General features: G+C 42.5%; 2 protein-coding genes across 10 annotated transcripts in view; both read left to right on the top strand.

Moving 5' to 3' along the window:
* pip5k1ca (phosphatidylinositol-4-phosphate 5-kinase, type I, gamma a) overlaps window positions 1-18839 on the top strand; it is an 82648-nt gene extending 63809 nt beyond the window's left edge. For 3 of the 8 annotated variants that reach the window (XM_055861799.1, XM_055861803.1, XM_055861795.1), the window contains 8 exons: window positions 662-746; window positions 1128-1289; window positions 1431-1602; window positions 2238-2270; window positions 2763-2876; window positions 4499-4751; window positions 13597-13689; window positions 15644-18839. In XM_055861799.1, the coding sequence (XP_055717774.1) occupies window positions 662-746; window positions 1128-1289; window positions 1431-1602; window positions 2238-2270; window positions 2763-2876; window positions 4499-4751; window positions 13597-13689; window positions 15644-15649 (918 nt within the window). In that variant the 3' untranslated portion in view covers window positions 15650-18839. Of the gene's footprint in view, window positions 1-661; window positions 747-1127; window positions 1290-1430; window positions 1603-2237; window positions 2271-2762; window positions 2877-4498; window positions 4752-10725; window positions 10799-13596; window positions 13690-15643 lie in introns of those variants that run through there. The other 5 variants (XM_055861800.1, XM_055861797.1, XM_055861802.1 and 2 more) reach the window with 4 other exon arrangements.
* A 4468-nt stretch (window positions 18840-23307) lies between these two features.
* On the top strand, window positions 23308-27481 carry LOC129810852 (interaptin-like). 2 transcript variants are annotated; one of them, XM_055861794.1, is made up of 10 exons: window positions 23308-23654; window positions 23742-23832; window positions 23951-24048; window positions 24140-24301; window positions 24427-25549; window positions 25668-25776; window positions 25887-26199; window positions 26437-26615; window positions 26807-26922; window positions 27297-27481. In XM_055861794.1, exons 1-10 carry the CDS (start codon window positions 23592-23594, stop codon window positions 27338-27340), a joined length of 2298 nt encoding a protein of 765 aa, XP_055717769.1. In that variant the 5' UTR covers window positions 23308-23591; the 3' UTR covers window positions 27341-27481. The 2 variants fall into 2 exon arrangements, with proteins under 2 accessions (XP_055717769.1, XP_055717768.1); XM_055861793.1 differs by having other exon boundaries at window positions 26807-27481.
* The last annotated feature ends 122 nt before the right edge of the window (window positions 27482-27603 follow it).

The following is a 27603-nucleotide window of genomic DNA, read 5'->3' as shown; positions in this document are numbered from 1 at the left end:
CCACTTGTCTAAGTAGTGTGTGTGTGTAGCCTCCTTATTGAATCTGTCCAATACACATGTACACAGTGACCCAGTAAGAGCTCCCTCCTCCTCATCTCTAACAGATCCTCTGGCTCTGACCTCAAGCACCTCACACTCCCCCCTTTCCTCTCAGACATCAGCTCCAGGATGCTCCTAGTATAGAACCACACTCTCGCTCTCTCTCTTTTTTTGCTCTTTCCTTCTTTCTTCCTTATTTTTCCCTCCCCCTCTTGTCTAACAAGCCTGGTGTATATCACCTTATGTTCTCACCCTGTCTCTGTGACGTGTTGTGAAACCAGCATAATGAGTGAATGATGAAGGGCTATATATTCTCCGAGTTAACACAACCAACACATACACACATCGGGATTTATTCAGCTGCAGTGATGCTCTCGTTGTCTACCTCTGAATAATGGGATGAGGAAGTGTTGTTTTCTTCTGGCCACCTGTAGAGAGAGAGAGAGAGGATTCATACACTAGGCCATGCAGGAGGATGTACAGCATGTGGGGAGACACTGTATTTAAACGTGTTTTTGTTCTCTCTCCCTCTACCGCTCTCTCGTTCGCTTTGTCTTTCTCTCCTCATACCATTTTTCTCTCCATCTTTCTTTCTTTGTCGCTCTTGTGCTCTCTCTCTCAGGACACCGTATCAGTCCATCGGCCGGGCTTCTATGCAGACAGGTTCTTCAAATTTATGAGCAGCACTGTGTTTAAGAAGAGCTCCTGTGAGTAGACCTGATCAGACTAGACGAGACTGCCAGTCAGTCAGACTAACAGACACCGCTTCCACTGCTTAATTCACTTATTGGTATGCTTGAAGGTTGCTGTTGAAGGTTGCTGGCTATTAACTTCTTGTCTTATGAATGGATGTACTTTTTCACTTGAACTGCAAATACTCCGTTATGTATTTTGTACTGGGCGGTATTAGAAAAGATTGAACACTCAATCAATAAACAGCGAGTAGCAGCAGTGTACAAAACAAATGGGTGGGGTCAATGTAATAGTCCCGTGGCCATTTGATTAATTGTTCAGCAGTACTATTCCCTTTGGGAATAAGAAGACAAGTGTTCCCTTAGTGACGTTATTCCTCTGTGTGTGTTCCGCAGCCTTAAAGTCTTCTCCCATTAAGAAGGGCCGTGTGGGCCTGACGGTGACTAAGTACACTGGCCCCGGGGCCGCCTGGTCAGCCAGCCAGCTGCCCTCGGAGAGAGATGACAACATCTACGACCTGAGAGGAGCACGCAGCTTCCCCACGCTGGAGGACGAGGGTAGGGGGTACTAGACCATGAAAACCCCCCCCATCACATTCACACAGCGCTATCATTTTAACCTAGCTGTTAACGGAGACTGGATGCAGGTGTTTTGTCAACCTGTTCTGATTCTCTCTCCCCCTTCTCTCTTTCTCTCAGGGCGACCAGACCTCCTCCCCTGCACCCCTCCGTCATTTGAGGAGGCGACAACAGCCTCCATCGCCACCACTCTCTCCTCCACCACCTCTCTGTCCATCCCAGAGAGGTCTCCCTCAGACGCTGGGGCAGAGCACCCCCGCTACAGGTACCAGAACAACAGCTCTGAGAGAAGGTACCGCTATGGACACAATGTCCTATTTCTGGAGCATGTATTCATGACGCATGTGGAGCATGTCCTTTTCATGAGAAGAAAATAAAAAACAAGAAGAAAATTAGTCAAGATGTATAATTAAGCAATAAGGCACGCGGAGGTGTGGTATATGGCCAATATACCACGGCTAAGGACTATTCTTAAGAATGACGCAACGCGGATTGCGTTTTTTCTCATTTTGTCTGTCATAGTTGAAGTGTACCTATGATGAAAATTACAGGCCTCTCTCATCTTTTTAAGTGGGAGAACTTGCACAATTGGTGGCTGACTAAATACTTTTTTGCCCCACTGTACCACAAACCCCCAAGGTGCCTTATTGCTATTATAAACTGGTTACCAACGTAATTAGAGCAGTAAAAATAAATGTTTTGTCATATCCGTGGTATACGGTCTGATATACCATGGCTGTCAGCCAATCAGCATTCAGGACTCAAACCACCCAGTTCATAATATAATGGTTATATTCATGACTGATTAACCAACAATAACTGATTGTGTTGAACTGTCAAAGCTATCGAGCCTATTTTATGTACCGCACCCTGGCTTATAACACCATTAACTTACAGTGGTCTCTCTGTCCGTCTGTTTCTCTGCAGGAGGCACACCCAGTCTGTCAGCCATGACGGGAGGTAAGAGCACTACTCTGCATGGCCTGTATGAAATGCACAACTTATTCCGTCGCATAAAGGACTTGGTAGTTTAGTGTTCTTACAGCGTCAGTCATTCTGTCTCTGACCAGTGAGGAAGGCTACTAGGCTAGGGTGTGTCAGGTCTGCCTGTTAGTCTGTGTTTTTATGGGCGTGACCACCCTTCCTGTCGCTCAGTTGTATTTCCTGTGTGAGCGTGTGTGTTAAAGCTGACAGTTTGAACTTTAACCTCATAGTCATAGTATCATTTCAAATCCAAAGTGCTGGAGTAAAGAGCTGAAACAACACATGATTTGTCACTATCAAATCAAATTTTATTTGTCACATACACATGGTTAGCAGATGTTAATGCGAGTGTAGCGAAATGCTTGTGCTTCTATTTCCGACAATGCAGTAATAGTCTGTCCCAATACTTTTGGAGCTCACTCAATGTGTGTGTGCGTGTGTACTTACGTTACGCATTTTTGTGTGTAGGACTCAGGAGGAGGTGCGTGAGGAGGAGCAGCAGACCATCACGGTGGAGGTGGAGGTGAAGAGACACGACAGCGAGCCCACCATCACGGCCCCACAGCCCTCTCCAGAGACCAGGTACACAGCCTCAGCCTTACTCTCCATAGACCAAGATGTATCACACAAAGCCCTGAAAAGCGAGGCTCAACTCTACTGAGCAGCACACCTAGCATCCAACACACTCGCTGAAACCAGGTCCATACATTTACAGAGATATTAACCTTTCAACGGTCACCAACTCGGTACCTAACATGCTCACTGGTTCATATAAGCGCTCCCTGTAACACAGGGCGTCGTGGGTATAAAGTGTTCCAGATTGCTACCTTTCTGAAGGAGTTGTCAGGTTACAGACCTGTTACGACTGCTCTGACCCCAATAAGAACCGTGCCGCAGTTGCTTCTGCACTTTTCACTAAAAATAAACTGAAAATGTCTCACCTGCGACAGGATAACACCCTGGTTATCTCTGGGAAGTGGGGCAGCCATGGTCACATTTGGTTGATAGGGCGGCGGCGATATTAAGTCCCCACCTTACTCTCAGTCCCATTTGGTTATTGGAGTGGTTGTGTGCTGTTGCTATAAATCCATTATTATGGACAGATAAGCGGTGCCTGCGGATGTTCTCTGGAGCAGCCATCTAATTAGGTTAAGAGAGTGGAGTAGGGGGAGAGACAGGGTAAAAGGGTGAGACAGACAGACAGGAGTGCATTGGGAAAGTCGTGGAGCGGCCGGGGCAGTGGAACTAGGTCAGAGGGTCTGGGGCTAAGGCTTGGGCTGAGAGGCTGAGACAGGGCCAGACATATGGCCTCAGGGGGGCTGGGTGGGGTAGAAGGGTGAAGGGGGCAGGCAGGCCAACGGGTTACTGGGGAATTAGCCATCTGGAGACCCGGCTCCTCAAAGCAGCCTCAGATACTCCCCTGCTGGGGGAGAGAGTGAGAGGTGAGGGCAAGAGAGAATAAAAGAGAGAGAGAGTGCAAGGTCCATGGCTGCATGGCAACATCAGGTCCACCCATTTTAAAGACTTCTTCCCAACCAATCAGGTCTGTCTTTGAGTCTGAGATGCTGTCATTGCTCTTTAGGAACGCCAGGCTCCAGGTTTTTCAGCGTAAGCTCTAAACACACAAGGCTGAGAAAGCAATCTGGGATAAGCTTAAGTCGTTCCTAATAGTCAATGATCTGGGCCTGGACAATAGAGGGATTGTGGTGGCGCGGCACCACGCCATCTGGTACTGTAAGTCTGGGTTAGTGCCGTCATCATAAACCACCCTGGAGCCTGTTCCTTCTGATCATACGGGTCAGTCTCAGCTCTGCCTGGCTGGGCTGGTTCTTGTTCATTAGAATGGCTTAATAGGAAGTGGCCCTGATCATTTGTCTGTACAGCTATTCTATCCTGTGCGAGAGCGTGTGTGTGTGTGTGTGTGTGTGTGTGTGTGTGTGTGTGTGTGTGTGTGTGTGTGTGTGTGTGTGTGTGTGTGTGTGTGTGTGTGTGTGTGTGTGTGTGTGTGTGTGTGTGTGTGTTAGAGAACAGGTATGTACAGTATGTCTTATCACATCTGTGGTTCTGTTTGTGTGAGTGTGTGTTAGAGAGCAGGTGTGTGTGTGTTAAAGAGCAGGTGGGTACAGTTTGTCTTATCACGTCTGTGGTTGTGTATGAGCAGGTGTGTCTGATCCCCCCCCCCCCCCCCCGGTCTCTTCTCTCAGCGATGTACCAGAGGTAGCCGAGGCTGCTGCCCCACCCTCCTCCTCCTCTCCCCCAGCCCCTGGGGCCCCTGCTGAAGCCTCTGCTGAGGCCACTGCTGCTGAGACCCCTGGCCCAGAGGCCGCTGTCAGTCGCAAGGTTGTGGTTGTGGAGGCTGAGCGGGACCGCCGGGGCAGCACAGTGTCTGGGTCTGGATGCACCAGCCAAGCCTCACAGGACGACGAGGATGACGTGCCAATCACAGACATCTACTTTGTAAGCTGTACTTTCATTGGCTCAGCACACACACACACACACAGGTCGTATTCCTTAGGGCACGCAACAGAAAACGTTTTGTAACGGAAATCAAAGTCCAGGTAGTCCCTGCCTGTTTCAGTCTTTTGTCTTACGTTTGGTGCCTAATGAATACGACCCTGGACACACACACAAGGCACAGTTATGATAGACGCTAAATACCACTAGCCTTACAGCCCACTTACAGCATGGTAAATAGCTAAATACTACAGTATCCTAGCTACTAAATAGATCCTAGGTTTGTCAGTCAGCAGGCATACTGCACTAACATGATACAGACAACAGCAGATGGTAAACTAGACACAGATAGCTTACATCTCCATTGGCCATCATTTCCATTTTTGCTTTGTCAAATATTGTTTGTCCATGTGTGTAACTCATCATCGCCACCCGTAATGCAGATGGTCAGAGTGTGTGTTGTTAGCGTTGGGTCATGGGAGGGTATGTATGTGTGATTCTCTGAGTTGGATGCCTTTCTACAGAAGCTTTGACAGTTGGACCCCAGAGTGGTCTGTAGAGTCTGTAGAGGGTTAAGGGTTAACCGTAGAGACGATGTCCCCTGGAAATCTAACTAGCATAAAAATCCATCAGTTTAAGCTAGAGATGTGTTTTTTTTGCATTGGATGCGTCTAAATCCACCGCATCTGCCGACGTCGCCCTTCTGCATCTGCGGTGAAAGGTGACACAGCTAGAGAGGTGTTTGTCAGACCATGAGACATGGTCAATGTTTCATCAAATTATTTTTATATATTTTTATACCTCGGGGTCCTAAAATTCTGAATCAAATAGCTAAATGATTCTTGGTATGACCATCTTAAAACAATTCCATATGTTAGGTTCTACGACAGATTTCATAGCCTAAGCCAATGGATGCGTCTCTGGTGATAAGGGATGAGAAGGCCGGATAGGGAAGTCTCCTCTGGCATTGCTCTGATTGGTGGACAGTCTCTCCTGCATTTAAACGCCTCACACTGTGGCCCAGTAGGTCTGTCTGTGGCCCTGAGCGTCAGTAGGTCTGTCTGTTTAGCAGCTCTCTGATGTCTTTATGACCATTTCATCTGCTCTGCTCTGCTTCTCTCTTCATGTGCAGTAGCTCAGGTCAGGAGACATAGAAAATAGAGACACGGAGACACACAAAGAGAAGATCTGTAGCAAACAGCAAGGCAACACTCCTAGACAACCACTATATCACCTCTGTCTCTGTATGCAGTATGCACCTGTAGTCATTTACATTTTAGCCAACAGACACAGATTAGGTCATTTTGTATTTTAATGGAACATTATTTTTTTTGTAGAGTGCTTCTAAATGGTTTGTAGTCCAGTACGCTATGAGGTTGTACAATATGGCCATGTCGAATGAATATACGAAGCAAATACTAGTAGACAGCATTAACAGAGGATTGTCTTCTGGGTAGCATAAACAGATGATTATTTGACTGGTAAAATGTCACGAGAATTATGTTCTCAGTGTTCATAACCCAATTCAATTAAACTACTCAGTCTGCAACCCAGAATTTGTAAGATACTGGTTGAATGAAACAGACGGATGCCCAGCAACGATAGTTAGAAAGTTTATTTACGAGAGCGCTAGTCCGTTGTACAAAACCATTAATTTTATACTGGCTCCTTACTTAAATTCACACACTAACATTAGGTATCCTACGCACATACATACACACACAAACAGTAGGTATCCTACGCACATACTGTCCTACTACCCAGCCGACAAAGATTAGGGAGGCGGCCACGAGAATCAATCCCCGTCCTCCCTCAAGATAGGGAGACCGTGGGAAGTACTTCCCGTCCTCTCCCCAATCTCTGAGGCCCCTAGCCAGGTCGGCACCGAATTTTGCTCAGACAGTCTGTGTTTAAGATACTATAAAAACATATTGTACCGATATATTGTTTTACCCTAATTCTGCAACATGTTTCATAATCTTCTGCAAGCCTAACAGTTTCTCCCCTCCCCGGGTGGAGAGAATGTCCTGTACGGAACACAGTGGTCCAGCTTGTCTGTCGATAGCTCCTCTTATCATTTGTTTCCCACATGCACCCTGCTTACATACTAAAAAGGAACAAACGGTCCTTGTTCTAATTCTGACTAAAACTACACACACCATTAATTATACTTTTATTGACTAAAACTACACACATCATTAATAATACTTTTATGGACCTAATCAATTTCATACAATTATATGGTTTCAGGGTGGAATATTCTAATCATTACTTTAAGCATATAAATTCCGGTAACATAAAAGCAGAGATGACTCTTCATCAAAACATTTCATGGGATATTGCACCAGTCCTAAGAGACAGAGTGGACATTACTCTGAGAGCCCTTGGAGAGAGGGCTTAAGTGATTGTTCTGGTCAGAGCAGGCGTTGGGAAGATTCACAAGCCCCTGTTGAGTGGCAACAGCTTGAATTATTAATTTATCATTAACAGTCACTGGGCTTGGGCAGTATACCGTATACTGAGGCATTTGGAAATAGCCACAGGATGGTTTTTCAATACCATCAATACCATTTACCTTCAGGCATTTGGAAATTGCTCCCAAGGATGAACCAGACTTGTGGAGGTCTACAATTGTTTTCTGAGGTCTTGGCTGATTTCTTTTGATTTTCCCATGATGTCAAGCAAAAGGCACTGAGTTTGAAGGTAGGCCTTGAAATACATCCACAGGTGCACCTCCAATTGACTCAAATGATGTCAATTAGCCTATCAGAAGCTTCTAAAGCCATGACATAATTTTCTGGATTTTTCAAGCTGTTTGAAGGCACAGTCAACTCAGTGTATGTAAACTTCTAACCCACCGGAATTGTGATACAGGGAATTATAAGTGAAATAATCTGTCTGTACACAATTGTTGGGAAAATTACTTGTGTCATGCACAAAGTAGATGTCCTAACTGACTTGCCAAAACTATAGTTTGTTAACAAGAAATTTGTGGAGTGGTTGAAAAACGAGTTTTAATGACTCCAACATAAGTGTATGTAAACTTCCGACTTCAACTGTAGTTTTCCTTCACAGAAAATATATTAGTGCAACACATTTGGCAGAAAATAGCTTAATTTTCATCAGATGACAACAGAAGTTCAATGCTTTTTGACTTTCAGCCACACAAGTAAATGAGCTTACAATGAAAAATCAAGATCTTTTTTGCAAAAATGTCTGTTTATCATAGATAGAATGTAGCCAGCTATATTTCTTAATGTTTTGCTTAAAGTGAATTGTGTAAGCTTTCTGTTTGAGAAGTCAAAGCCCTGCCACTGCTATCTTTTGATTTCCTTGCGTTTTTTTCTCCTTTCTGTTCTCGGCCCTTCTGCTCCTCCCCATCTTCTCAGAGCAGAGCAGACAAGCCCGTTGCCCTAGCGACTCCAGACTCCACACAGACACAGCATTTAGGCCTACACATGCTGCTTCGGAGCCAGTACTGTTCTTCCTTCAGACAAGCATGCGTCAACGTTTTTCATTGGCACATGTCTCTCGTTCACATTCGCTTGCAAATGTCCAAACTCACAAAAAATTACAGTCGGGAGCTCCTACTTATATATGTATAACTTTTTGAGCTGGATTGACGGTCTTTGCAATTTGTTTATTTTGGTTTGCACATGTTAGCATATTTAGCCTCCATGGAAATTCGTTATTACTGGTAACAGACGCCCAATGGCATTTTTGGCGCCCCCTTGTAGTACTAAGCCGATAATGTTGTGAATCCCGAGATGAGAGAAGGACGATATGAAAATCTGGATACCACCCTACCCTAGCAGTCACCACCTCCCTTTCTCTATTGCTGTCTTTCACACTCTCTCTTCTCTCTCTTTCTTTCGCTATGATGGAGGCTTAAGGCGTCCGTATGCTTCCCAGCCAAAACAGCTCGGTAGAGTTTGTGCATATATTATATCAACATTTTGTGACGTTTTTGTTCGTTTTGGACTTCGGTGAGTGTTTTCTCGGCTGTCCACACATTTTTTTCTTGATGCAAGTCGAAGTTCGGAGTCAAAGTCTACGCCCCTTCGTCGGTGATTGGTCAACAGTAGGGAAGTCTTTTGTCATTCTTTGAAAGACGACTAGTTTTCATGCACATTTTTTAATTTAAAAATACTGCACCAAACATCTTAGTTAGATGTAGAATTGCGCGACTAATATCTCTTCGGCAAAAACGTTAACATTTGACAGATTTCTTGAGATATTTTAGATTAATTCGGACTATTTTGAGATGAGCTGTCTTCTAATACCCATACTAACATACTGTATACTACATACTTAAAGAGTATATACTACATACCTTAATAGAAAATTACTCAAGTAAAAGTGAGAGTTACCTAGTAAAAGTCTAAAAGTATTTGGTTTTAAATATACTTAAGTATCAAAAGTAAAAGTATAAATCATATCAAATTCCTTATATTAAGCAAACCAGACAGCACCATATTATTTGTTTTATTTATGGATAGCCAGGGGCACGCTCCAACACTCAGACATAATTTACAAATGACGAATGTGTTTAGTGAGTCCGCCAGATCAGATGTAGTAGGGATGACTAGGGATGTCCTCTTGATAAGTGTGTGAATTAGACAATTTTCCTGTCCTGCTAAGGATTCAAAATGTAACAAGTACATTTGGGTGTCAGGGAAAATGTATGGAGTAAAAAGTACATCATTTTATTTAGGAATCTAGTGAAGTAAAAGTTGTCAAAAATATAAATAGTAAAGAACAGATACTACTTAAGTAAAAAATACTCTAAAGTACTACTTAAGTACTTTACACCACTGCTATTAGTTCATTTTAGTATAATGTAAGCGAACGGTATCATTTCAGTTGAGAGTACTAGAGCTTCGCCTGTCTCCCGGAAGTTGATGCTGTTGCTATGCAACCTCTTGCTAGCTTGTTAGCATAACAAATGACTAACATCTCACTCTGACCATTTTACTCCCTCTAGCAGAGCTGGTTAGGCTGTTTTCATGTTATCCAGAGCGTTGGTGACTAACTGTGCTGCTGGCACCAATTTAATTACGCTTTTTTTGCCAACGTTTACTAACAACGGCCATATTCAACAGGTGTTGAGTTATTCTGTGCGAGAGTGCTCTGAAATCGGAGTAGATAGCCAGAATTAACAATGTCCATTGAAACACACAACGACTATACCACTTAGCTAAGAATGATGTGAATAATCAAGTCAATAAACGTTGGGTAGTTAGTTAAATAGAAGATTACAAGTTCGATTTATTAGTAGCCAACTAACATTAGGTAACTAGCAAACATACCAGTACATACTGCTGTAATGATATGCTATTCAGTTCGTAAGGATAGCATAGCTAACAAATTGTCAGCCAACATAACGTGTAACTTATTTGAAAAGTCATTACTTTATAACCTTGCTCAACATTTTTGATAATTAGTTAAAGCAATGAATTTGTATCCACTCTCGTCGAACTTCGACTGCATATTTTCCGCCATTGTCTTCAAATCTGAAAACGTTGTGAAGCCACGCCCATTCTCTGAGGAATTGCATTATGGGCTCTAAAGCACGGATATAGTGTCCACTGCATTTATACCTCTTATTTTGGCGACAGTACTATTGGTGCTTTTTTTTCTAGTTTTTCAAGTGAAGGTGTTTTAAGGGAGTATGTGAGCACACTTGTTCGGCTAGGCGCCAGCCGAATTGATGCATGCTGACGCCTTCAAGGTGGAGAGAGGAGGGTGAGAGTGAAAGAAAGCACCTGACTTATTCATCATCATGGCTAATTTCGTCACCCTTCATCGTAACACAGTCAAACCAGCAATCATCTCTTCTATCACCTCTATACTTAACCTTTTTAATTTCTCTCCATGTTCTAGCTTTGTCTCATTTGTCTGTCCCTTCATCTTTTTCACCCCTGTCTCCTCTGCCCTCTCTGGTGTCTCCCATCTCTCTGTGGGGATGTGCTGTCAGCTTGCAGGGAGAACCTGGGTGTTCTCTCCTATACTGCGGAAGACAAAGCTCCAGACCAGCTCTCAGATGCAGTGTAAGTCTGTGGAACATGCTGGTAGCTCTGCTAACTGCTTAGTCAATGCTTCAGTTAGTCGCACATTTTTATACAAATATCAATGGCCTATAGCTGTGACTGGAGTTGTTGTAGCTTAGTCCCCCAGTCTGCTTACTTTGAGTCTTAGTGCTGTAACTGTACTGATTCCTCAGTTGATCTTCTCAATGTTTTCCAAAGATGTCAGTGAAAATTAGACAAGATCCATTATGGACTGATATTCATTTTCTCGAGGGATACTTGATTTGTAAGAGGGCATGACACATTATATGCTCTACGTATTGTTCTAGACCTTTCTTATTTCATCATGTCATGTGTTTCCTCTCATAACAAAAGGGGTCATGGTCTTTTTTTGTTCTGCCTTCATATCATGTCTTTGTTAATATTATTTATATACCTCCTCCCCTTGGGGTTTGTTCCTCTTCATGTTGAATAAAATCATGGCCGGCTGTATAGAGAGAGATGGGGAAAGAAGGGAGGAGGCGGCTGAGTGACAGGAGGGGGCTCTGGCTTCTCATTTGAGGCCATCTGTCTCTCGTTCACTCCCTATATTCCCACCTCTCTCACTTTCTCTCTCCACCTGAGGGGTCTCCCTGTGGATGGTGTGTTAGCTCTTGCGCTGTGAGTGTGGCGTGTGTGTGCATATGGTGTGTGTGTGTGTGTGTGTGTGTGTGTGTGTGTGTGTGTGTGTGTGTGTGTGTGTGTGTGTGTGTGTGTGTGTGTGTGTGTGTGTGTGTGTGAGCGACAAGTGTGTATGTGACATCAAACCTCAGTGCCGCTTCCAACTACGTTATCATAGGCGGTGTGTGGCAGCTGCTGGCTGCTCTTTCTGAAAGGGAAAGTACTGTACGGGGCCACGGTCACTGCCTCAGAGACAGAGCAGCGCTGAGGCTCTGACAGGGCTAAACACTTAATGCACATAATAAGAGAGAAAGGGGGAAAGATGCTTTGGGAGAATATGTCCTGTTGGCAGTGCTGGCACGCTCGCTTTCCACCCACCGCTTTCCACCCACTCCCACTCTGTTTTCTGGCTGACACTTACTGCAGATTCATAATTTTTCCTGTCTACTTCACCATGGCTTTTTTGAAATGGCATAGTCATAGAAAGCAATTCTTAGTCACACGCATAGGCCTCCCAGATAGCATTACTAATGAAGAGTTTTGAAAGTGATACCAGGAAAGAACTAACATTCTTTTGAGTGCAAAGTTGATGTTAGTACATAGTAGTCTACCTCCAGGCCAGGGGTCTCCAACAGGTAGATCGCAAGCTCACAGCCCACTTATGAGTAGCTCGCCAATCTATTCTGTGTTCCATCGCATACTGTCATAAACATAAAGCTCCCGGCTACAATCCAATCAAAGCCACATTGACATTATCCCACCCTTGGTTAGTCACTATTGGCTTAAAAACCCAAACATAACACAATATCTGCCAATTAATTTCCCATCTGTCTGTTTGGTGCCTGCGTTTGTCTATCACTCTGAATGCAGCCAGTTAGCGACGCTAATGATAACTGTCTTATGGGTAGACAGAAGAAAGACTTAAAAAATAAAAACATCTATTAAATGTTAACTGCAAAGTAGTATTACCTGACAGAACTATATCATGATTATATGTATCAATTGGGTGGTGATTGTTTTGCAAACTCTGCCATGACATGTGCTGCAGCAGTAGGCCACAGCAGAAACATCCTAGACCTACAAATGCCTCTCTTGCTAGATGCGCAATTAAAGGTGAAATACTCTCAAAAATCTAAATGTTATATATATATTTTTTCAGACTTAAAAAATTGTCTTCTGGTGTGATTTAAAGGCCCAGTGCAGTCAAAATGTAGTTATGCCTGTTTTCTATATCATATTGTACAACATCTGATTAAACTTATTTCAGTATTATTTCCTCATAGTTGCTGGTTGAAAATGCAATCTACACAGGACTTTCCAATCATCAGGTTTGCATGGGCTCTAACATCGGCTTTCTATGGTGACGTCACCATGCGGTAAACAGGTTAATAGAGTTCCAAACCTCTCTGCCAATAAGCTCGTTTTTAGTGTCCCCCCCAACACTCAGACCACTCCCAGACAGTCCTAGCAAAATTCTTGCTTGAGACTTTTTTTAAAATGTTAAACAGCTACTTTTGCCAATTTTAATGGAAATCTATTACAGTAAGGTACTTAATTGTTACCCAGAAATGATATAAAAGCATCTACATTGGGCCTTTAAGTATTGACATGGACTCAGAACATACATTTTCAATGTTTCTCTATGAATAATTGTAAAACTAATAAAAAAAATATCCCAAACCTGGAAAAAATTTACTGAGAAAATATGATTTAGGAAAATACTAAATATAATTTTATGGGTCCCACTTAGTTATTTATTAAGCATTATTTTACCAGGTATATTGACCTAAAAAAATATATATATTGTACACCAAGGACCTGGGAAGAGTTGCAGGGTAGAGTAGAAGAAAATAATGTGCCTATTTTTGTATTTATTTAGCTGTCATGCTAGAAAAGATTTGAGACCCCTGCTCTAGGCTGTATTCCAATAGGATTTCACTGCTAGTGTTTCATCTTCACATTTCTATGGTTAGGCTAATCTATTTTCCAAGCTCACACTTTCTGTAATGTCATTTCCTCCTTTTGCATTTCTAATTTTATTTTCCTGCCTGTCTTGTGTTTTCCTGTCCTGTCTATCTCCCTTGCCTGCCTCTGCTTCTCTCTGTGCTGCATCCAATGGCCCCCTCTTTCTGGCGCCCTCTGCTGTGTCATTTGTGCAGCCCCCTGAGGACAAGACCTGGGTGTACTCCCCTCTGCACTACGGCAGTGAGTCTCAGACCTTGCCGGATGGGGAAGGGGAGGAGAGCGAGACAGTAAGTAGTATGAATTACACCTCCAGTACCAGTGTGTATTGGCCGGCCCGACCGTCATGCCCACTCAGTATGGCCGTGCCAGTTATGACTATTTGGTTCCCCCTTCACCATGCAACACCCAGCATGCTGTTCAGTTTCTTCACAAACCTGGGTTTGTCTGACTGCATGTGGTTTGGCAACTTGGTACATGTCTCCTCCGCTAGGGTTGCAAAATTCCGGTAGCTTTCCCAAAAGTCCCAGGTTTTCCCGAAATCCCGATTGGAAGATTCCCGGAATCAGAAGGGAATAAGCAGGAAATCCAGCGCCTCGCTACCAGGATTTCTGGAGAACCAGGGATTTTTGGGAAAGTAAGAATTTTGCAGCCTACCTCCTCCTGGCTCATGCATCACCATTGCCAGATCCCAAACACACACAGCTACAGTTGTCAATGTCATTTGTTTTTTCTGAAACAACTGACCAACATTTAATCGCTTTGACACATACAGTACAAAGCAGTTGGTCAGATGAATGGTGGCAAGTATGGCAATAAATTGATTTGATTTGTACAGTTCCTCTATGAAACCCAATAACTGTGTTTTCTTTGTTCATGAGTCCATATAATATGACAGTATTGCTTTCAGATGATCCTCTTTCAGCCACTCTGCACAAATGATCAGAAACGACTGGGTTATGACATACCGTAATTGATCCCTTGGTACAAACTCCGTTATATTACTGATGACTTCTATTTCACTAGGTATTTTCAGGGTGCCAAATCCCATGAATGTTCTGTAATTGAGATTTTAGATAAATTATAAATTAAACTCTTATTACTAAAGCTACTATTACAGCTTTGGAAAGTTAAGCAGGCATATCCCATTACGGGCTTCTAGTTTACGGCAAGGGTTGGATGGAGATGGATAAGCAATCACTAATTTTCTTCATAAAGAAACGTATATGAATCCATTGACAAATGTCATGATTAAAGTCCAGGTCACATGTTTATTTCGATAGTCCCATATAGATGATCTACAGATGGTTATACTATCAACAAACTGTCTGTTGATAAGCAACTGCATGCTAAGGTTAGGGTTATTGTTAACCTTTACCCTTATTTTAAACCTGGGCTAAGTATAGGATTAGGGTTAAGTTTAGGGTTAGGATAATGGTTAAGGTTATGGCTAGGGTTAGTTGAAATGCTGACAGTAATTGAACAGCTACTGAACATCTACAAACCATCTACTTGAAACTATCCAAATAAAGTGTTACTAAAGGCCATTCTACTCATCTTGTAGGGAAGATGAAATTACCCTATTATGCCCTCTGAGCTTTTTCTTTGTCCAGGGTATTTTAACAGTCCTAAGCTGCAGTAGTTGTAGAAGCTCAGAGCTGTAGCAGGCTGGCTAACCCCTGGTCAAAGCCCACTGCACTCGTATGTGGCAAGGAGGAAGTGGATTGAACAATCACTCCTCCCCGTCCCCCGTCCCATTATTCTCCATAAAGAAGACACACACACACACAGAGAATCATCACTTCCACGTCCCCCAGGGACAGGAGCTGCCAGAGGAATAAGTGGAATCAGAGCTGTGGGACATGGCATTACAGTGCCTAGTGGAAGTAGATTGTCTCCTGGGGTTTGTCTATGCATAGATGAATACAAATATAAAAGCAGTCATGGAAAAATGCATTATTTAGTTGTGTTGAGGGGGATGTTCATTTGAGAGGAAAATACTACATTTTTCTACCCTCTTATTTTCACTATGTCCTCTGACTTTCCCTTTAAATTATTGATATACCTTTGATCAATAGATTTGCCTTGATAAGAGTTGTACCTCAGTTATATCGTGCTGTGGGGGAAGAATAGATTTGATTTTACACTCGACAGGATTATGTGCCAAAGATTTACAACTTCTATTTCTCTCTTTTTTTTCTCCCTCTCTCTCTCCTTCCACCAACCGTAAACACTCCTCTGTAGAGCTGAGAGGATGATTCCGTGGAGAGAGGAGCCATCAGACTGATCCCCGGGCCTCTGATTGGCAGGCAGCGGAAGCATTCCAATCCAGACCTGTATTTTAAACCATGGATACAAAAACAAAACAGACTAAATACTGTGAGGAAACCCCCTCGACATCCCGTAGTCACAGTGGTGATGATACTGTATGATCGATTCCCCACCTTTCAACCCACCTCAACCCCAAATTGCCATAGCAGAAGAAAAGCAGGAACTCAAATTGCTAGGCTATACATCTAGCATACCCCATTAAAAACATGGTTATTGAGGCAACTCTGCTACTCCTCTCACATTCCCAAATGTCGATACAGTCAAATGGTCACATTTATTTAATTGATATGTTAATTTATATTGTGATTTTTCTTAGTTTATTATTTTGTTGTTTTTTTATCTTTTTTTTGTGCACTTTTTTCAGCCATTTAATACTGTGAATATATTTAGTTATGTTGTGTGCTTCAAATGTAGCTCTAGCAGGAATCTTATTGTTGTTTTGTAGCTCTAGCAGCAATCTTAACGTCGCTATCGAAGAGGTACTTTACCGTTATGTTGAATGGTACTTTACCATTGGAGAGGGAACACTTTATTTCCAATAGATGAAAAATTATCTATAGAATGTGTTTCAGAAAACATGATTTGGTAAATCGCATAAGCCTACTGTATTATTTTACAGGTTTGTTTATTCGTTGTTATGTATTTATTTTGTCATTTCTATCACAGTATTGCGAAAGGCTTCTAGCCTCAAAACCAGATCATTGCAACACTAAATAAGGCTGGGTATTGTCAATCATTTCAAAATCCTACATCATTACAATGTCTTCTAGAACCGCCCAACTTTCAGAGGAATGCAAACAAATCATTTTCTAAGCATAATGATTCATTGAGCTGTCGTAATGTCATGAAATACCAATATTTCAGCAGTCAAACCTTGACTCTGAACGTTAGCTCTGCTGGAGGGGATTTAGGCTAATGGATTTGATTACTTAGGCCAAAAAACTCACAGTATCACATGTCCAGAATTAATTAATACTTCTGTTATTTAGTAATAGTTCATCCGAGAGGGATTTCAGGCTGCTCTTAGACAGCACTTTTATGTATCAACCATCATCAGATGTGAAAGTGAGGTCTTCATCACAATCATCTGGTATAGGATTAGTGTTATAGTCTTTATGCGAATTCCATGTTTTAAGGTTTAAGTTGTGTTTCAATATGTTTTATTCTTTTTCTGTTTCACACTTGGCTATTTAAGTTAGTTGGTGTGTTTGTATGTCTGTGCGTGACGGAAGGCGTCAATGTCAAAACGTGTAAAATACTGATCATTCTATCATAATGTGCAGTGGCCAGTTGTAATCAGTTGCTGTTGTCCATGTCATCAAGATACCATAGCAGCAGTATGTTGTACAGTACAGGTGCAGTCTTAGTTAGTTTTAATTGCCTTATTGAGAAATTAAAACGTATCATATCAATGTTTTTTTCATAGTAGTGCTGTTGTATTTATTATTTTCAAGTCATTTTTTTCAATACTGTAGTTGTGAGCCAGAAAATGTGTATATACAATTATAAATACATATATAAAGAATATATAAATATATTTTCCATTTGAATTGGAGAATATTATTTTTATTTGATTACATTTTTTGCTGCTGGCAGGAAATGATTAAGAGCTACACATGATTTACTGTACCATGTTCTTCAAGGTGTTGACACGATGCAGCTCGATTTATGGTTTATAAATCACAGGTGTTTTCTTTTTTTTAATGTATGAAATGCATTACTGAAGAGTTGTCAGTTTTACTGTACCAGTTTAGTGTACATGTTTTCAAATCACAGTGTGCCCTCCTTCACAGAGACATAGCATGGTTTAAAAATGAAAATGCATATCAGAAATATGTATTCATGTATATCTGTGTATATTCATCTATTTATACATGAGGATAAATAGATGGCTGTATGTCTGTGTGTGTTTGGACTCTTACGATGAGAATGAATACAAAATAAAGCAGTTCTATGTCTATGATATAGTGTATTTGTCCATGCTTCCAAAGTTGTCTGTTGACTTCCATGTCTATATTGCTGATGTCTGCAAGCAAGGGAATTCCCTCCATGTGTCTCTTGTGCTACTGTTCAGCGCATGCTGTGAAAAACATAATTGTGCAGTGCTTGATTTTTGTGTGGCCTTTTCCCCCTATTCTGCAAGAAGGCTCACAGAAGATACATTTTAAGAGAAGCATATTGACCAGCCTAGTATAGAATTCAATATTTTCAACTGGTGAGAATAGCAACATGATGTTCAAGGCACGCTCCCCAAGAATATCTTTCTTTTGATTTATGCCATCTTATCTGAAGCAATACTGGTGAATGAGGAAGGTATAAAGAAAATGTTTCATAACACTACTATGATTGGGTCCTCATCAAAACAGAAATGTTTGAGTCTACCAGTCAGTTGTCATCTGAGCTAATTTATTATGGTGGGCATGGCCCACAAATGGAGATCATACGTACTGGACTGTTTACACTTTACAGCTTTTTGAAAAATAGTACTGCTATAACACAATACAATACAACAGAGGGAAAATGTTCAAATGTGTTATGCAATCAATCATGTTTTTTTATCATGTCAAATATGAGGTCCTTAGGAAATATTTTGACATTGGTCCATAATTTCCCTGTTCTAACAATGTCATGCATGCTCTCAAAAGCTGTTCGCACTGTTACCTGCCCATATACTGATACAGCTACGACCGGAAGTGACTTTCGTAGCGGGTTAGGAGAATTAACATAGCAGGTTGGGAGAATTAGGCTAACATTATTAAGGGTTAGGGCTTTGGAAAATGCTCCCCTAACCTGCTACGAAAATCACATCCGGGTGTAGCTGTATCAAAGTGGCGTGAAAAGAGTGTCTCTCATATTTTGGCTACATGATCTTGGTTTTGATTGTTTTTGTCTTTTTGTTAGTATTTTGCTTGAATGTTTTACATAGAGAAAATGTGCCCTGTGAAAGAGCTCTCTCATTTAAACAGCTATATCAGAGTGAAGTGACATTAAAATGTATTGTCAACCGAATTCAACTGTCAAAAAGCAGGGATGAAATTCAATTGTACAACCTTCTCTTAATTTATGTCGATCAAAAGGTGGGGTGAAAAAAATAAAGTTCCAAAATGAATGCCAACATAAATTTTGTCTTTCTGTCGGTGACGTGTTTTCAATATGGTGCTTTAAATTCTGCATTCACGTGCTACTAGGAAATGTCCAACTTGTTAATCGGTTGTAGTTATACATGTGCCCCGTTCAACCAGTTAGCAAGTTGAAAAATGTCTACGTTTCCTAGTTCCAACTAGCATGTGAACGCGGCACAAGATAACTGGGAACTCGGAAAAGAAACGAGTTCAAATCATAAACATCAGTGATCTTCAGGTCAGAAAGTTGGAGCTCTAAAAAGATGCCTGAGTTTCCGACTTCAAATTTCGAGTTGGAAGACCGTTCAAAAGGTTTTTCCCAGTTGGAGCTTGTTTTCTTCCGAGTTCCCAGTTCTTTTGAACTTGGCATTAGTCTTGCTAACACCAGGGGGTATTCATTAGGCCTACCCCTTGTAACGTAAACAGTTTTCCGTTTAAATCAAATTGTATTTGTCACATGCTTCGTAAACAACAGGACTAGATTAACAGTGAAATGCTTACTTATGGGCCCTTTCCAACAATGCAGAGAGAAAAAGAGAAATAATAACAAGGAATAAATACACAATGCGTAATGATAACTTTGCTATATACATAGGGTACCAGTACCGAGGCAATGTGTAGCAGTAAGAGGGAATTGAGGTAGATATGTACAGTGCATTCGGAAAGTGTTCAAACCCCTTCACTTTTTCCACATTCTGTTACGTTACAGCCTTATTCTAAAATGTATTCAATTGTTTTTTCCCCCCTCAAATCTACACACAACACCCCATAATGGAAAAGCAAAAACAGGTTTTTAGACATTTTTGCAAATTAAAAAAAAATGAAACTGAAATATCACATTAAAAAAGGTATGCAGAGCCTTTACTCAGTACTTTTTTGAAGCACCATTGGCAGCGATTACAGCCTCGAGTCTTCTTGGGTATAACGTTACAAGCTTGGCACACCGGTATTTGTGGAGTTTCTTCCATTCTTCTCTGCAAATCCTCTCAAGCTCTGTCAGGTTGGATGGGATTGTCACTGCACTGGTATTTTCAGGCCTCTCCAGAGATGTTAGATCGGGTTCAAGTCCGGGCTCTGGCTGGGACACTCAAGGACATTCAGAGACTTGTCCTGAAGTCACTCCTGCTTAGGGTCGTTGTCCTGTTGAACGGTGAACCTTCGCTCCAGTCTGAGGTCCTGATAGATCTGGAGCAGGTTTTCATCAAGGATCTCTCTCTGTACTTTGCTCCGTTAATCTTTCCCTCGATCCTGACTAGTCTCCCAGTCCCTGCAGCTGAAAAACATCCCAACAGCATGATGCTACCACCACCATGCTTCAACATAGGGATGGTATTGGCCAGGTGAAGAGATGTGCCTGGTTTCCTCCAGACGTGATGCTTGGCATCAAGGCCAAAGAGTTAATCTTGGTTTCATCAGACCAGATAACCTTGTTTCTCATGGTCTGAGAGTCCTTTAGGTGCCTTTTGGCAAACCCCAAGTGGACTGTCATGTGCCTTGTACTGAGTGTCTTCTGTCTGGACACTTTACCATAAATGCCTGATCGGTGGAGTGCTGCAGAGATGGGACAACTTTCCAGAAGGACAAATCAAATCAAATTTATTTATATAGCCCTTCTTACATCAGCTGATATCTCAAAGTGCTGTATAGAAACCCAGCCTAAAACCCCAAACAGCAAGCAATGTAGGTGTAGAAGCACGGTGACTAGGAAAAACTCCCTAGAAAGGCCAAAACCTAGGAATAAACCTAAAGAGGAACCAGGCTATGAGGGGTGGCCAGTCCTCTTCTGGCTGTGCCGGGTGGAGATTATAACAGAACATGGCCAAGATGTTCAAATGTTCATAAATGACCAGCATGGTCAAATAATAAGAATCCCAGTAGTTGTCGAGGGTGCAGCAAGTCAGCACCTCAGGAGTAAATGTCAGTTGGCTTTTTACAGACGATCATTAAGAGTATCTCTACCGCTCCTGCTGTCTCTAGAGAGTTGAAAACAGCAGGTCTGGGACAGGTAGCACGTCCGGTGAACAGGTCAGGGTTCCATTGCCGCAGGCAGAACAGTTGAAACTGGAGCAGCAGCCACGGCCAGGTGGACTGGGGACAGCAAGGAGTCATCATGCCAGGTAGTCCTGAGGCATGGTCCTAGGGCTCAGGTCCTCTGAGAGAGAGAAAGAAAGAGAGAATTAGAGAGAGCATACTTAAATTCACACAGGACACCGGATAAGACATGACTCCAGATATAACAAACTGACCCTAGCCCCCCGACACATAAACTACTGCAGCATAAATACTGGAGGCTGAGACAGGAGGGGTCAGGAGACACTGTGGCCCCATCCGATGATACCCCCGGACAGGGCCAAACAGGAAGGATATAACCCCACCCACTTTGCCAAAGCACAGCCCCCACACCACTAGAGGGATATCTTCAACCACCAACTTACCATCCTGAGACAAGGCTGAGTATAGCCCACAAAGATCTCCGCCACGGCACAACCCAAGGGGGTGCGCCAACCCAGACAGGAAGATCACGTCAGTGACTCAACCCACCTCAAGTGAAGCACCCCTCCTAGGGACGGCATGAAAGAGCACCAGTAAGCCAGTGACTCAGCCCCTGTAATAGGGTTAGAGGCAGAGAATCCCAGTGGAGAGAGGGGAACCGGCCAGGCAGAGACAGCAAGGGCGGTTCGATGTTCCAGAGCCTTTCCGTTCACCTTCACACTCCTGGGCCAGACTACACTCAATCATATGACCCACTGAAGATATGAGTCTTCAGTAAAGACTTAAAGGTTGAGACCGAGTCTGCGTCTGCGTCGCTCACATGGGTAGGCAGACCATTCCATAAAAATGGAGCTCTATAGGAGAAAGCCCTGGCTCCAGCTGTTTGCTTAGAAATTCTAGAGACAATTAGGAGACCTGCATCTTGTGACCGTAGCGTACGTGTAGGTATGTACTGCAGGACCAAATCGGAAAGATAGCTAGGAGCAAGCCCATGTAATGCTTTGTAGGTTAGCAGTAAAACCTTGAAATCAGCCATTGCCTTAACAGGACGTTTTTGGGTACTAGTCAGGATTCTAGCAGCCCTATTTAGCACTAACTGAAGTTTATTTAGTGCTTTATCCGGGTAGCCGGAAAGTAGAGCATTGCAGTAGTCTAACCTAGAAGTAACAAAAGCATGGATACATTTTTCTGCATCATTTTTGGACAGAACATTTCTGATTTTTGAAATGTTACGTAGATGGAAAAAAGCTGTCCTTGAAACAGTCTTGATATGTTCGTCAAAAGAGAGATCAGGGTCCAGAGGAACGCCGAGGTCCTTCACAGTTTTATTTGAGACGACTTTACAACCATCAAGATTAATTGTCACATTCAACAGAAGATCTCTTTGTTTCTTGGGACCTAGAACAAGCATCTCTGTTTTGTCCGAGTTTAAAAGTAGAAAGTTTGCAGCCAACCATTTCCACAGAGGAACTCTGGAGCTCTGTCAGAGTGACCATCGGGTTCTTGGTCACCTCCCCGACCAAGGCCCTTCTCCCCCGTGTGGCAGGCTCTAGGATGAGTCTTGGTGGTTCCAAACTTCTTCCATTTAAGAATGATGGAGGCCACTGTGTTCTTGGGGACCTTCAATGTTGCAGACATTTTTTGATACCCTTCCCCAGATCTGTCTCGGAGCTCTACGGACAATTCCTTTGACTTCATGGCTTGGTTTTTGATCTGACTTGCAGTCAACTGTGGGACCTTATATAGACAGGTGTGTGCCTTTCCAAATCATGTCCAATCAATTAAATTTACCACAGGTGGTCTCCAAGTTGTAAAAACATCTCAAGGATGATCGATGGAAACAGGATGCACATGAGCTCAATTTCGAGTCACATAGTAAAGGGTCTGAATACTTAAGTAAATAAGGTTTTTGTTTTTTTATTTTTAATACATTTGCAACATTTTCTAAAAACCTGTTTTTACTTTTTATTATGGGGTATTGTGTGTATATTGATGAGGTAAAACAAATATTTAATTAATTTTAGAATGCCATAACGTGCAGGCCTGGGCAACTCCAGTCCTCGGGGCCTGATTGGTGTCAGACTTTTGCCCCAGTCCCAGCTAATGATCTTCAGTTTAGAATGCAATTAGTTTAAATCAGATGTGTTTGCTAGGAATGGGGGAAAAGTCTGACACCAATCAGGCCCTCGAGGACTGGAATTGCCCGGGTCTGCGTAACGTAACAAAATGTGGAAAAAGTGAAGGAGCCTGAATACTTTCCGAACGCACTGTACATATAGAACCAAACGGAAGTAAACAGATTTAACGGAATCAAACTGGGAGCGACGTATCTGAATTTGTTCAATAGAAACTCTTGTTTTCCGTTTGGAATTAACTGTTTCTGTTGCAAAACGTTTAGCAACAGACCCCAGCAGCCCTACGTTCTTGAAGGGCGCTGTGTAATCACGTGGGTCGCGCGTCAGCCATTCTATGTTTTCATACCGCTACATTCGGATCAAGAACCAGAGCTAAAAGGGCGGGAATGGTCGATTGGAATTATAGAATCATAGGTCGGGTTTCCTTGGAGAACAACATACATTTTCAAAAGTAGTGATATTTTAGGAGCCGTATCACTGTCGCATTTTGGAACTTTTTTATTTTGTAGAAATGTGGCTAATATAATCTAGCTATCACATAATTTGTCTAACAATGACAATTGGAAGTATGCTATTTTAATCAAGCTATAGGGTTATTCACCCATTTTTGGCATGATGATGGACAACGGAGACTTCACTAACACTCTCTACACATTTGAGGACCTGTCTTGCAAGGTTTGTTGTCCTCTCATCAAAACTTTGTTCATTAGCAAACATGTTTATTTTATATGTATTTTAGTAACTGTATCTGGTTTGTTCCAGGGTCTTGGAGACAAAATGTCAAATGCAAGCAATAGTAGATGCTCAAGTCCAGCAAATGGAGTTCTTAGTGATGAGGGAAATCAACCCAGTGGTAAAACTAACATTTCATTGTATTTGGGCCTTTTGGATACAATTCTACAAATGCATATAACAAATATTAAAACATCTAATGTTAAAGTTGAAGGCTAATTCACTCTTTTATTTACTAGAATCCCATTCTGTTATAATAAGACAGCTTCATGATGAAATAGACCAGTCCAAAATGTCATACAAAGAAGTAGAGGCTATGGTCCAAGCCCACATGAAGGTATGATGATGATGCATAGTAGCAAATGACTGTTTGACTTCTTTAAAAAAAATGTTTTTCTTTAGTATCCAGTAATGTTTTGTGTTCTCAGCCTATTTTGGATCAAATTCGTTCAGATGCATGTAAATTGGTGATTAAGTCATCAGCATTGAAGGATGGCTGTCACAGGAAAGACGAGCAGGACAGACACATTCTCTTACACACCCCCTCCCTCCAAGAGCTCCTTTTGAAATTAGCCTTTACCAAAAACTCGGTAGGTACTCTGGACGTGTTTTCCTCTTGATTTAGGACTGTGTTTTTGATGTGAGGCTATAGGATAATTTCCATAGTCATATATGACCATCATGCATGTAACCTCTGTGCTTTGTTTGACTGAAGGATGACGTGCAGAGTTACCTGATCTCGTCCGACCGAACATTCCTACTCTCTGAGAACGATGCCCTGAAAATGGAGCTCAGAGATGCCAAGTCTCGACATGAGACTGTGATGAAGAGCCTGCACCTTTCCCTTCACTCTGCTGAACAAGAGAATAAGAGCTCTAAGCTCACACTCCAGCAGAACCTCAGACTGTCTGAGGGCAAGGTAAACTCCATGGAGCAGAAACTCAAGGAGTTTGAAAGACAGGTCCTGTCCTTGCAGCACAATCTCATGGGCTCCAATGAAAGGACTCAGAGTCTGCAGAAAACCCTTCGGTTCTCTGACAATAGGCTCCAGTCCCTTCAGCAGGACCTGGACGAGTCTGAGAAGAGAGGCCAAAGCCTGCAGCAAATCCTTGGGGACTCCCAAGAGAGGAACCAGACTCTGCAACATAACCTGACTTCCTTTGAGAAGAACAACCAGTGCCTCAGCCAGAACCTTAGCGCTTCAGAGAAAAAGGTTGACTTCCTTCAGCACAGTAACTGGAAGTCTGAGGAAAGGGTCAAGTCTCTGCAGCAGACCCTCGGCTCTTCTGAGGAAAAGGTCTCTCTCCTGCAGCAGAGCCTGAAGTCTGAGGAGGAGAAAGTCTTATCCCTCCAACATGACCATTGGGCCTTGGATGAGAGAGCCCAGTCCCTGCAGCAGAGCCTCAACTCCTCAGAGGAAAAGCTCCAGTCGACACAACATTGGCTCAAGGCTACAGATGAGAAAGCCAAAGCCCTGAAGGAAGCTCTCAGATCTTCAGAGGAGAAGACCCAGTCCTTACAGGAGGCCCTGGGGGTCAGTGAGAGCTGGATCAGGGCAACCAAGGCCCAGCAGCAGTCTCTGGAGAAATGTAAAGAGGAGCTGGAGGAGAGGATCAAGAGTTTGATGCAGACTCTCAGGGCCACTGAGGTGGAGCACCACAGCACAGTGCAGGACCTGCAGGTGGGTCTTCAGAGTGCCAGGGAGAAGGTGGAGATTCTGCAGGATGCACTGAACAGGACTGAGTCTGGGCATGTGAAGGAGGTGGGGCAGCTTCAAGAGAAACTGAACAGAGCTGCAAAGAAATTGTCTTCAAGAGAGCAGGAGCTGCACAGCCAGAGTGAGTGAAATTGATAATTCTGCTTCGTCAATGTGAAAATCCACCAAAATAATGTTTAAGATTATATCAGATGTTTCCTTTTAACTGTGTAAACCTGATTTTATATTGGTTCTGTTAGTTGCTGCCTTGAACACTAAATTGCTGGAGGAGCAGTCAAAGGCAAGCAAGGACCTTGAAAGATCCATTAGATATGAGAAAGAGCTACAAGACACTATCAAGATTCTCAGGTAAACACCAGCACACACACACAGACTTTCCTTTATTGACACAAATAGTCACCCTAGCCAATGGTTGGACATTACTCACTCCATTATGTCCCCTTTCTCCACTCTGACAGAAAGAAGCTGAGAACTCAAACTGAGGAGAAGGGGTTTGCTCTGAATAGCCTGAGAAAGTGTCAGAAGGACCTGGCGGATGTACACCGCCACCTACAGGCAGACCTGCTGAGGTGCAGCCAGGTCTGTGGCAAGGAGAAGGGACCACAGCACTTAGCCCCCCGCAAGGGTGGCCTGAAGGAGGAGTTCTTCCACCTGAGTACCAGCCTGCACTCCGTCCTGGAGAAGGAGGCTGGGAGAGACGACCCAGGGAGGCAAGACTGGGTGCAGGTGTTAGACGAGAGCAGGGACTGGGAGAAAAGGGCAGAAAAACTGGTGAGACTGTAAATAAGGGACAATCGATACACATTGGTATATTTTGCTCACGGCACGGTTGCTCAGACTAAAGAATCACTTTCAGTGTATTGCTACTATACTTGTTACATTACCTTAGTAGCATAATTGAATGAAGAAGCACAGCTGAGGTTTCACAGTCCACAGAAAACTTAGAATTTCTGCATCAGTATTGCAATTTGACGAAGTTTTTGGCTTTATGTACCTTTTTTTCTGCAGGTGGACAGTTTAGATTCTCTGCAGAGTTACCAGCTGCTGGAAGAAGGAGGGGATGAAAGGTACCAATATAGAGTAGGAGCATGGAAAAGTGGAGCATCACCCTCCATCCGTTCCCCTTCTGCTGTGACGATTTCCCAGAGGAACCTCTCTACGAGGCCTGCTTCTCCATACCCCTATGGGTAATCTAATCCACATCTCTGCATAGATTTCATAGTTTAGCCCAGATCTTTTCTTTTCATGCTCAATTTGTTGTCTCCCAATTTGCTGTCTCCTGGGAGAGTGGATAGAAGGTTCTGGGGTTTTATGCTTTTACATTATTGAGTGCCATTACAGATCTGTATGTATTGTTTAGTCATTTTTTTCTTCACAGGCAATATTTAGGCCTTGAGAAGAGGCTTGGGTCTAGCTCCCTCCGTGGGTTGAATGATTCTGAAGGCATGCAGCATTTACTAACAATCCAAAAAAGACTGAAGAACCTCCAGTCAGGTAAAAAGCAATTACGTTCAGCTATCACAAAGAGAATATGTAGATGACATACATCCAGGCTCCACCCCGTCGTCAACTCCAGGTCAGTCATAACAATGGAACTTTTTGATAGGAAAAAAGGATTCACAAGATTAAGAGACCATTGAATTACAGAAAGGCATATTTGACTAATTTTATGGCATGATATCCCATTGTTTTGCTTACGTTTACTCAACAAAATCTTAGAGGCCTTCATTATGACAGAAGTAGGCCAAGGTTTGCCCTTGTACTGGCATTTATTCCACCAAATTATTTGATTAATAATTTTAGACTATGAATTGAACTTTTTGCTGAATTGTAAGTTATGAATGCAGTATGAATTTGTTTTGTCTTAGTTGAATTCCAGAGGAATATCAAGGGTTTACTCCGGACGTCATAGCACCAGCAGCGAGACTCTTTTGGACCATTGAATTACTTTACAACTGAGGGAAACCCCATCATTTTAATTTACCAGACAATTTGAGAATTGTTAAAATAATCCGAATGAATTCATGGCAAATAAATCATTGGTTCTAGTCCATTTTTGTTTGTCTTTTATTTTCAATAATAAGATCACATTCCTAAACCATCAAATTCATGTATGAACTGAAATACTGACATTGTGGAAAAAATGATTGCTCAATCCACATTTTCTAGAATGTA

This window comes from Salvelinus fontinalis, chromosome 14 (assembly GCF_029448725.1).
Source record: "Salvelinus fontinalis isolate EN_2023a chromosome 14, ASM2944872v1, whole genome shotgun sequence".
Lineage (NCBI taxonomy): Eukaryota > Metazoa > Chordata > Actinopteri > Salmoniformes > Salmonidae > Salvelinus > Salvelinus fontinalis.
This window is presented reverse-complemented; position numbering and strand designations above follow the sequence as displayed.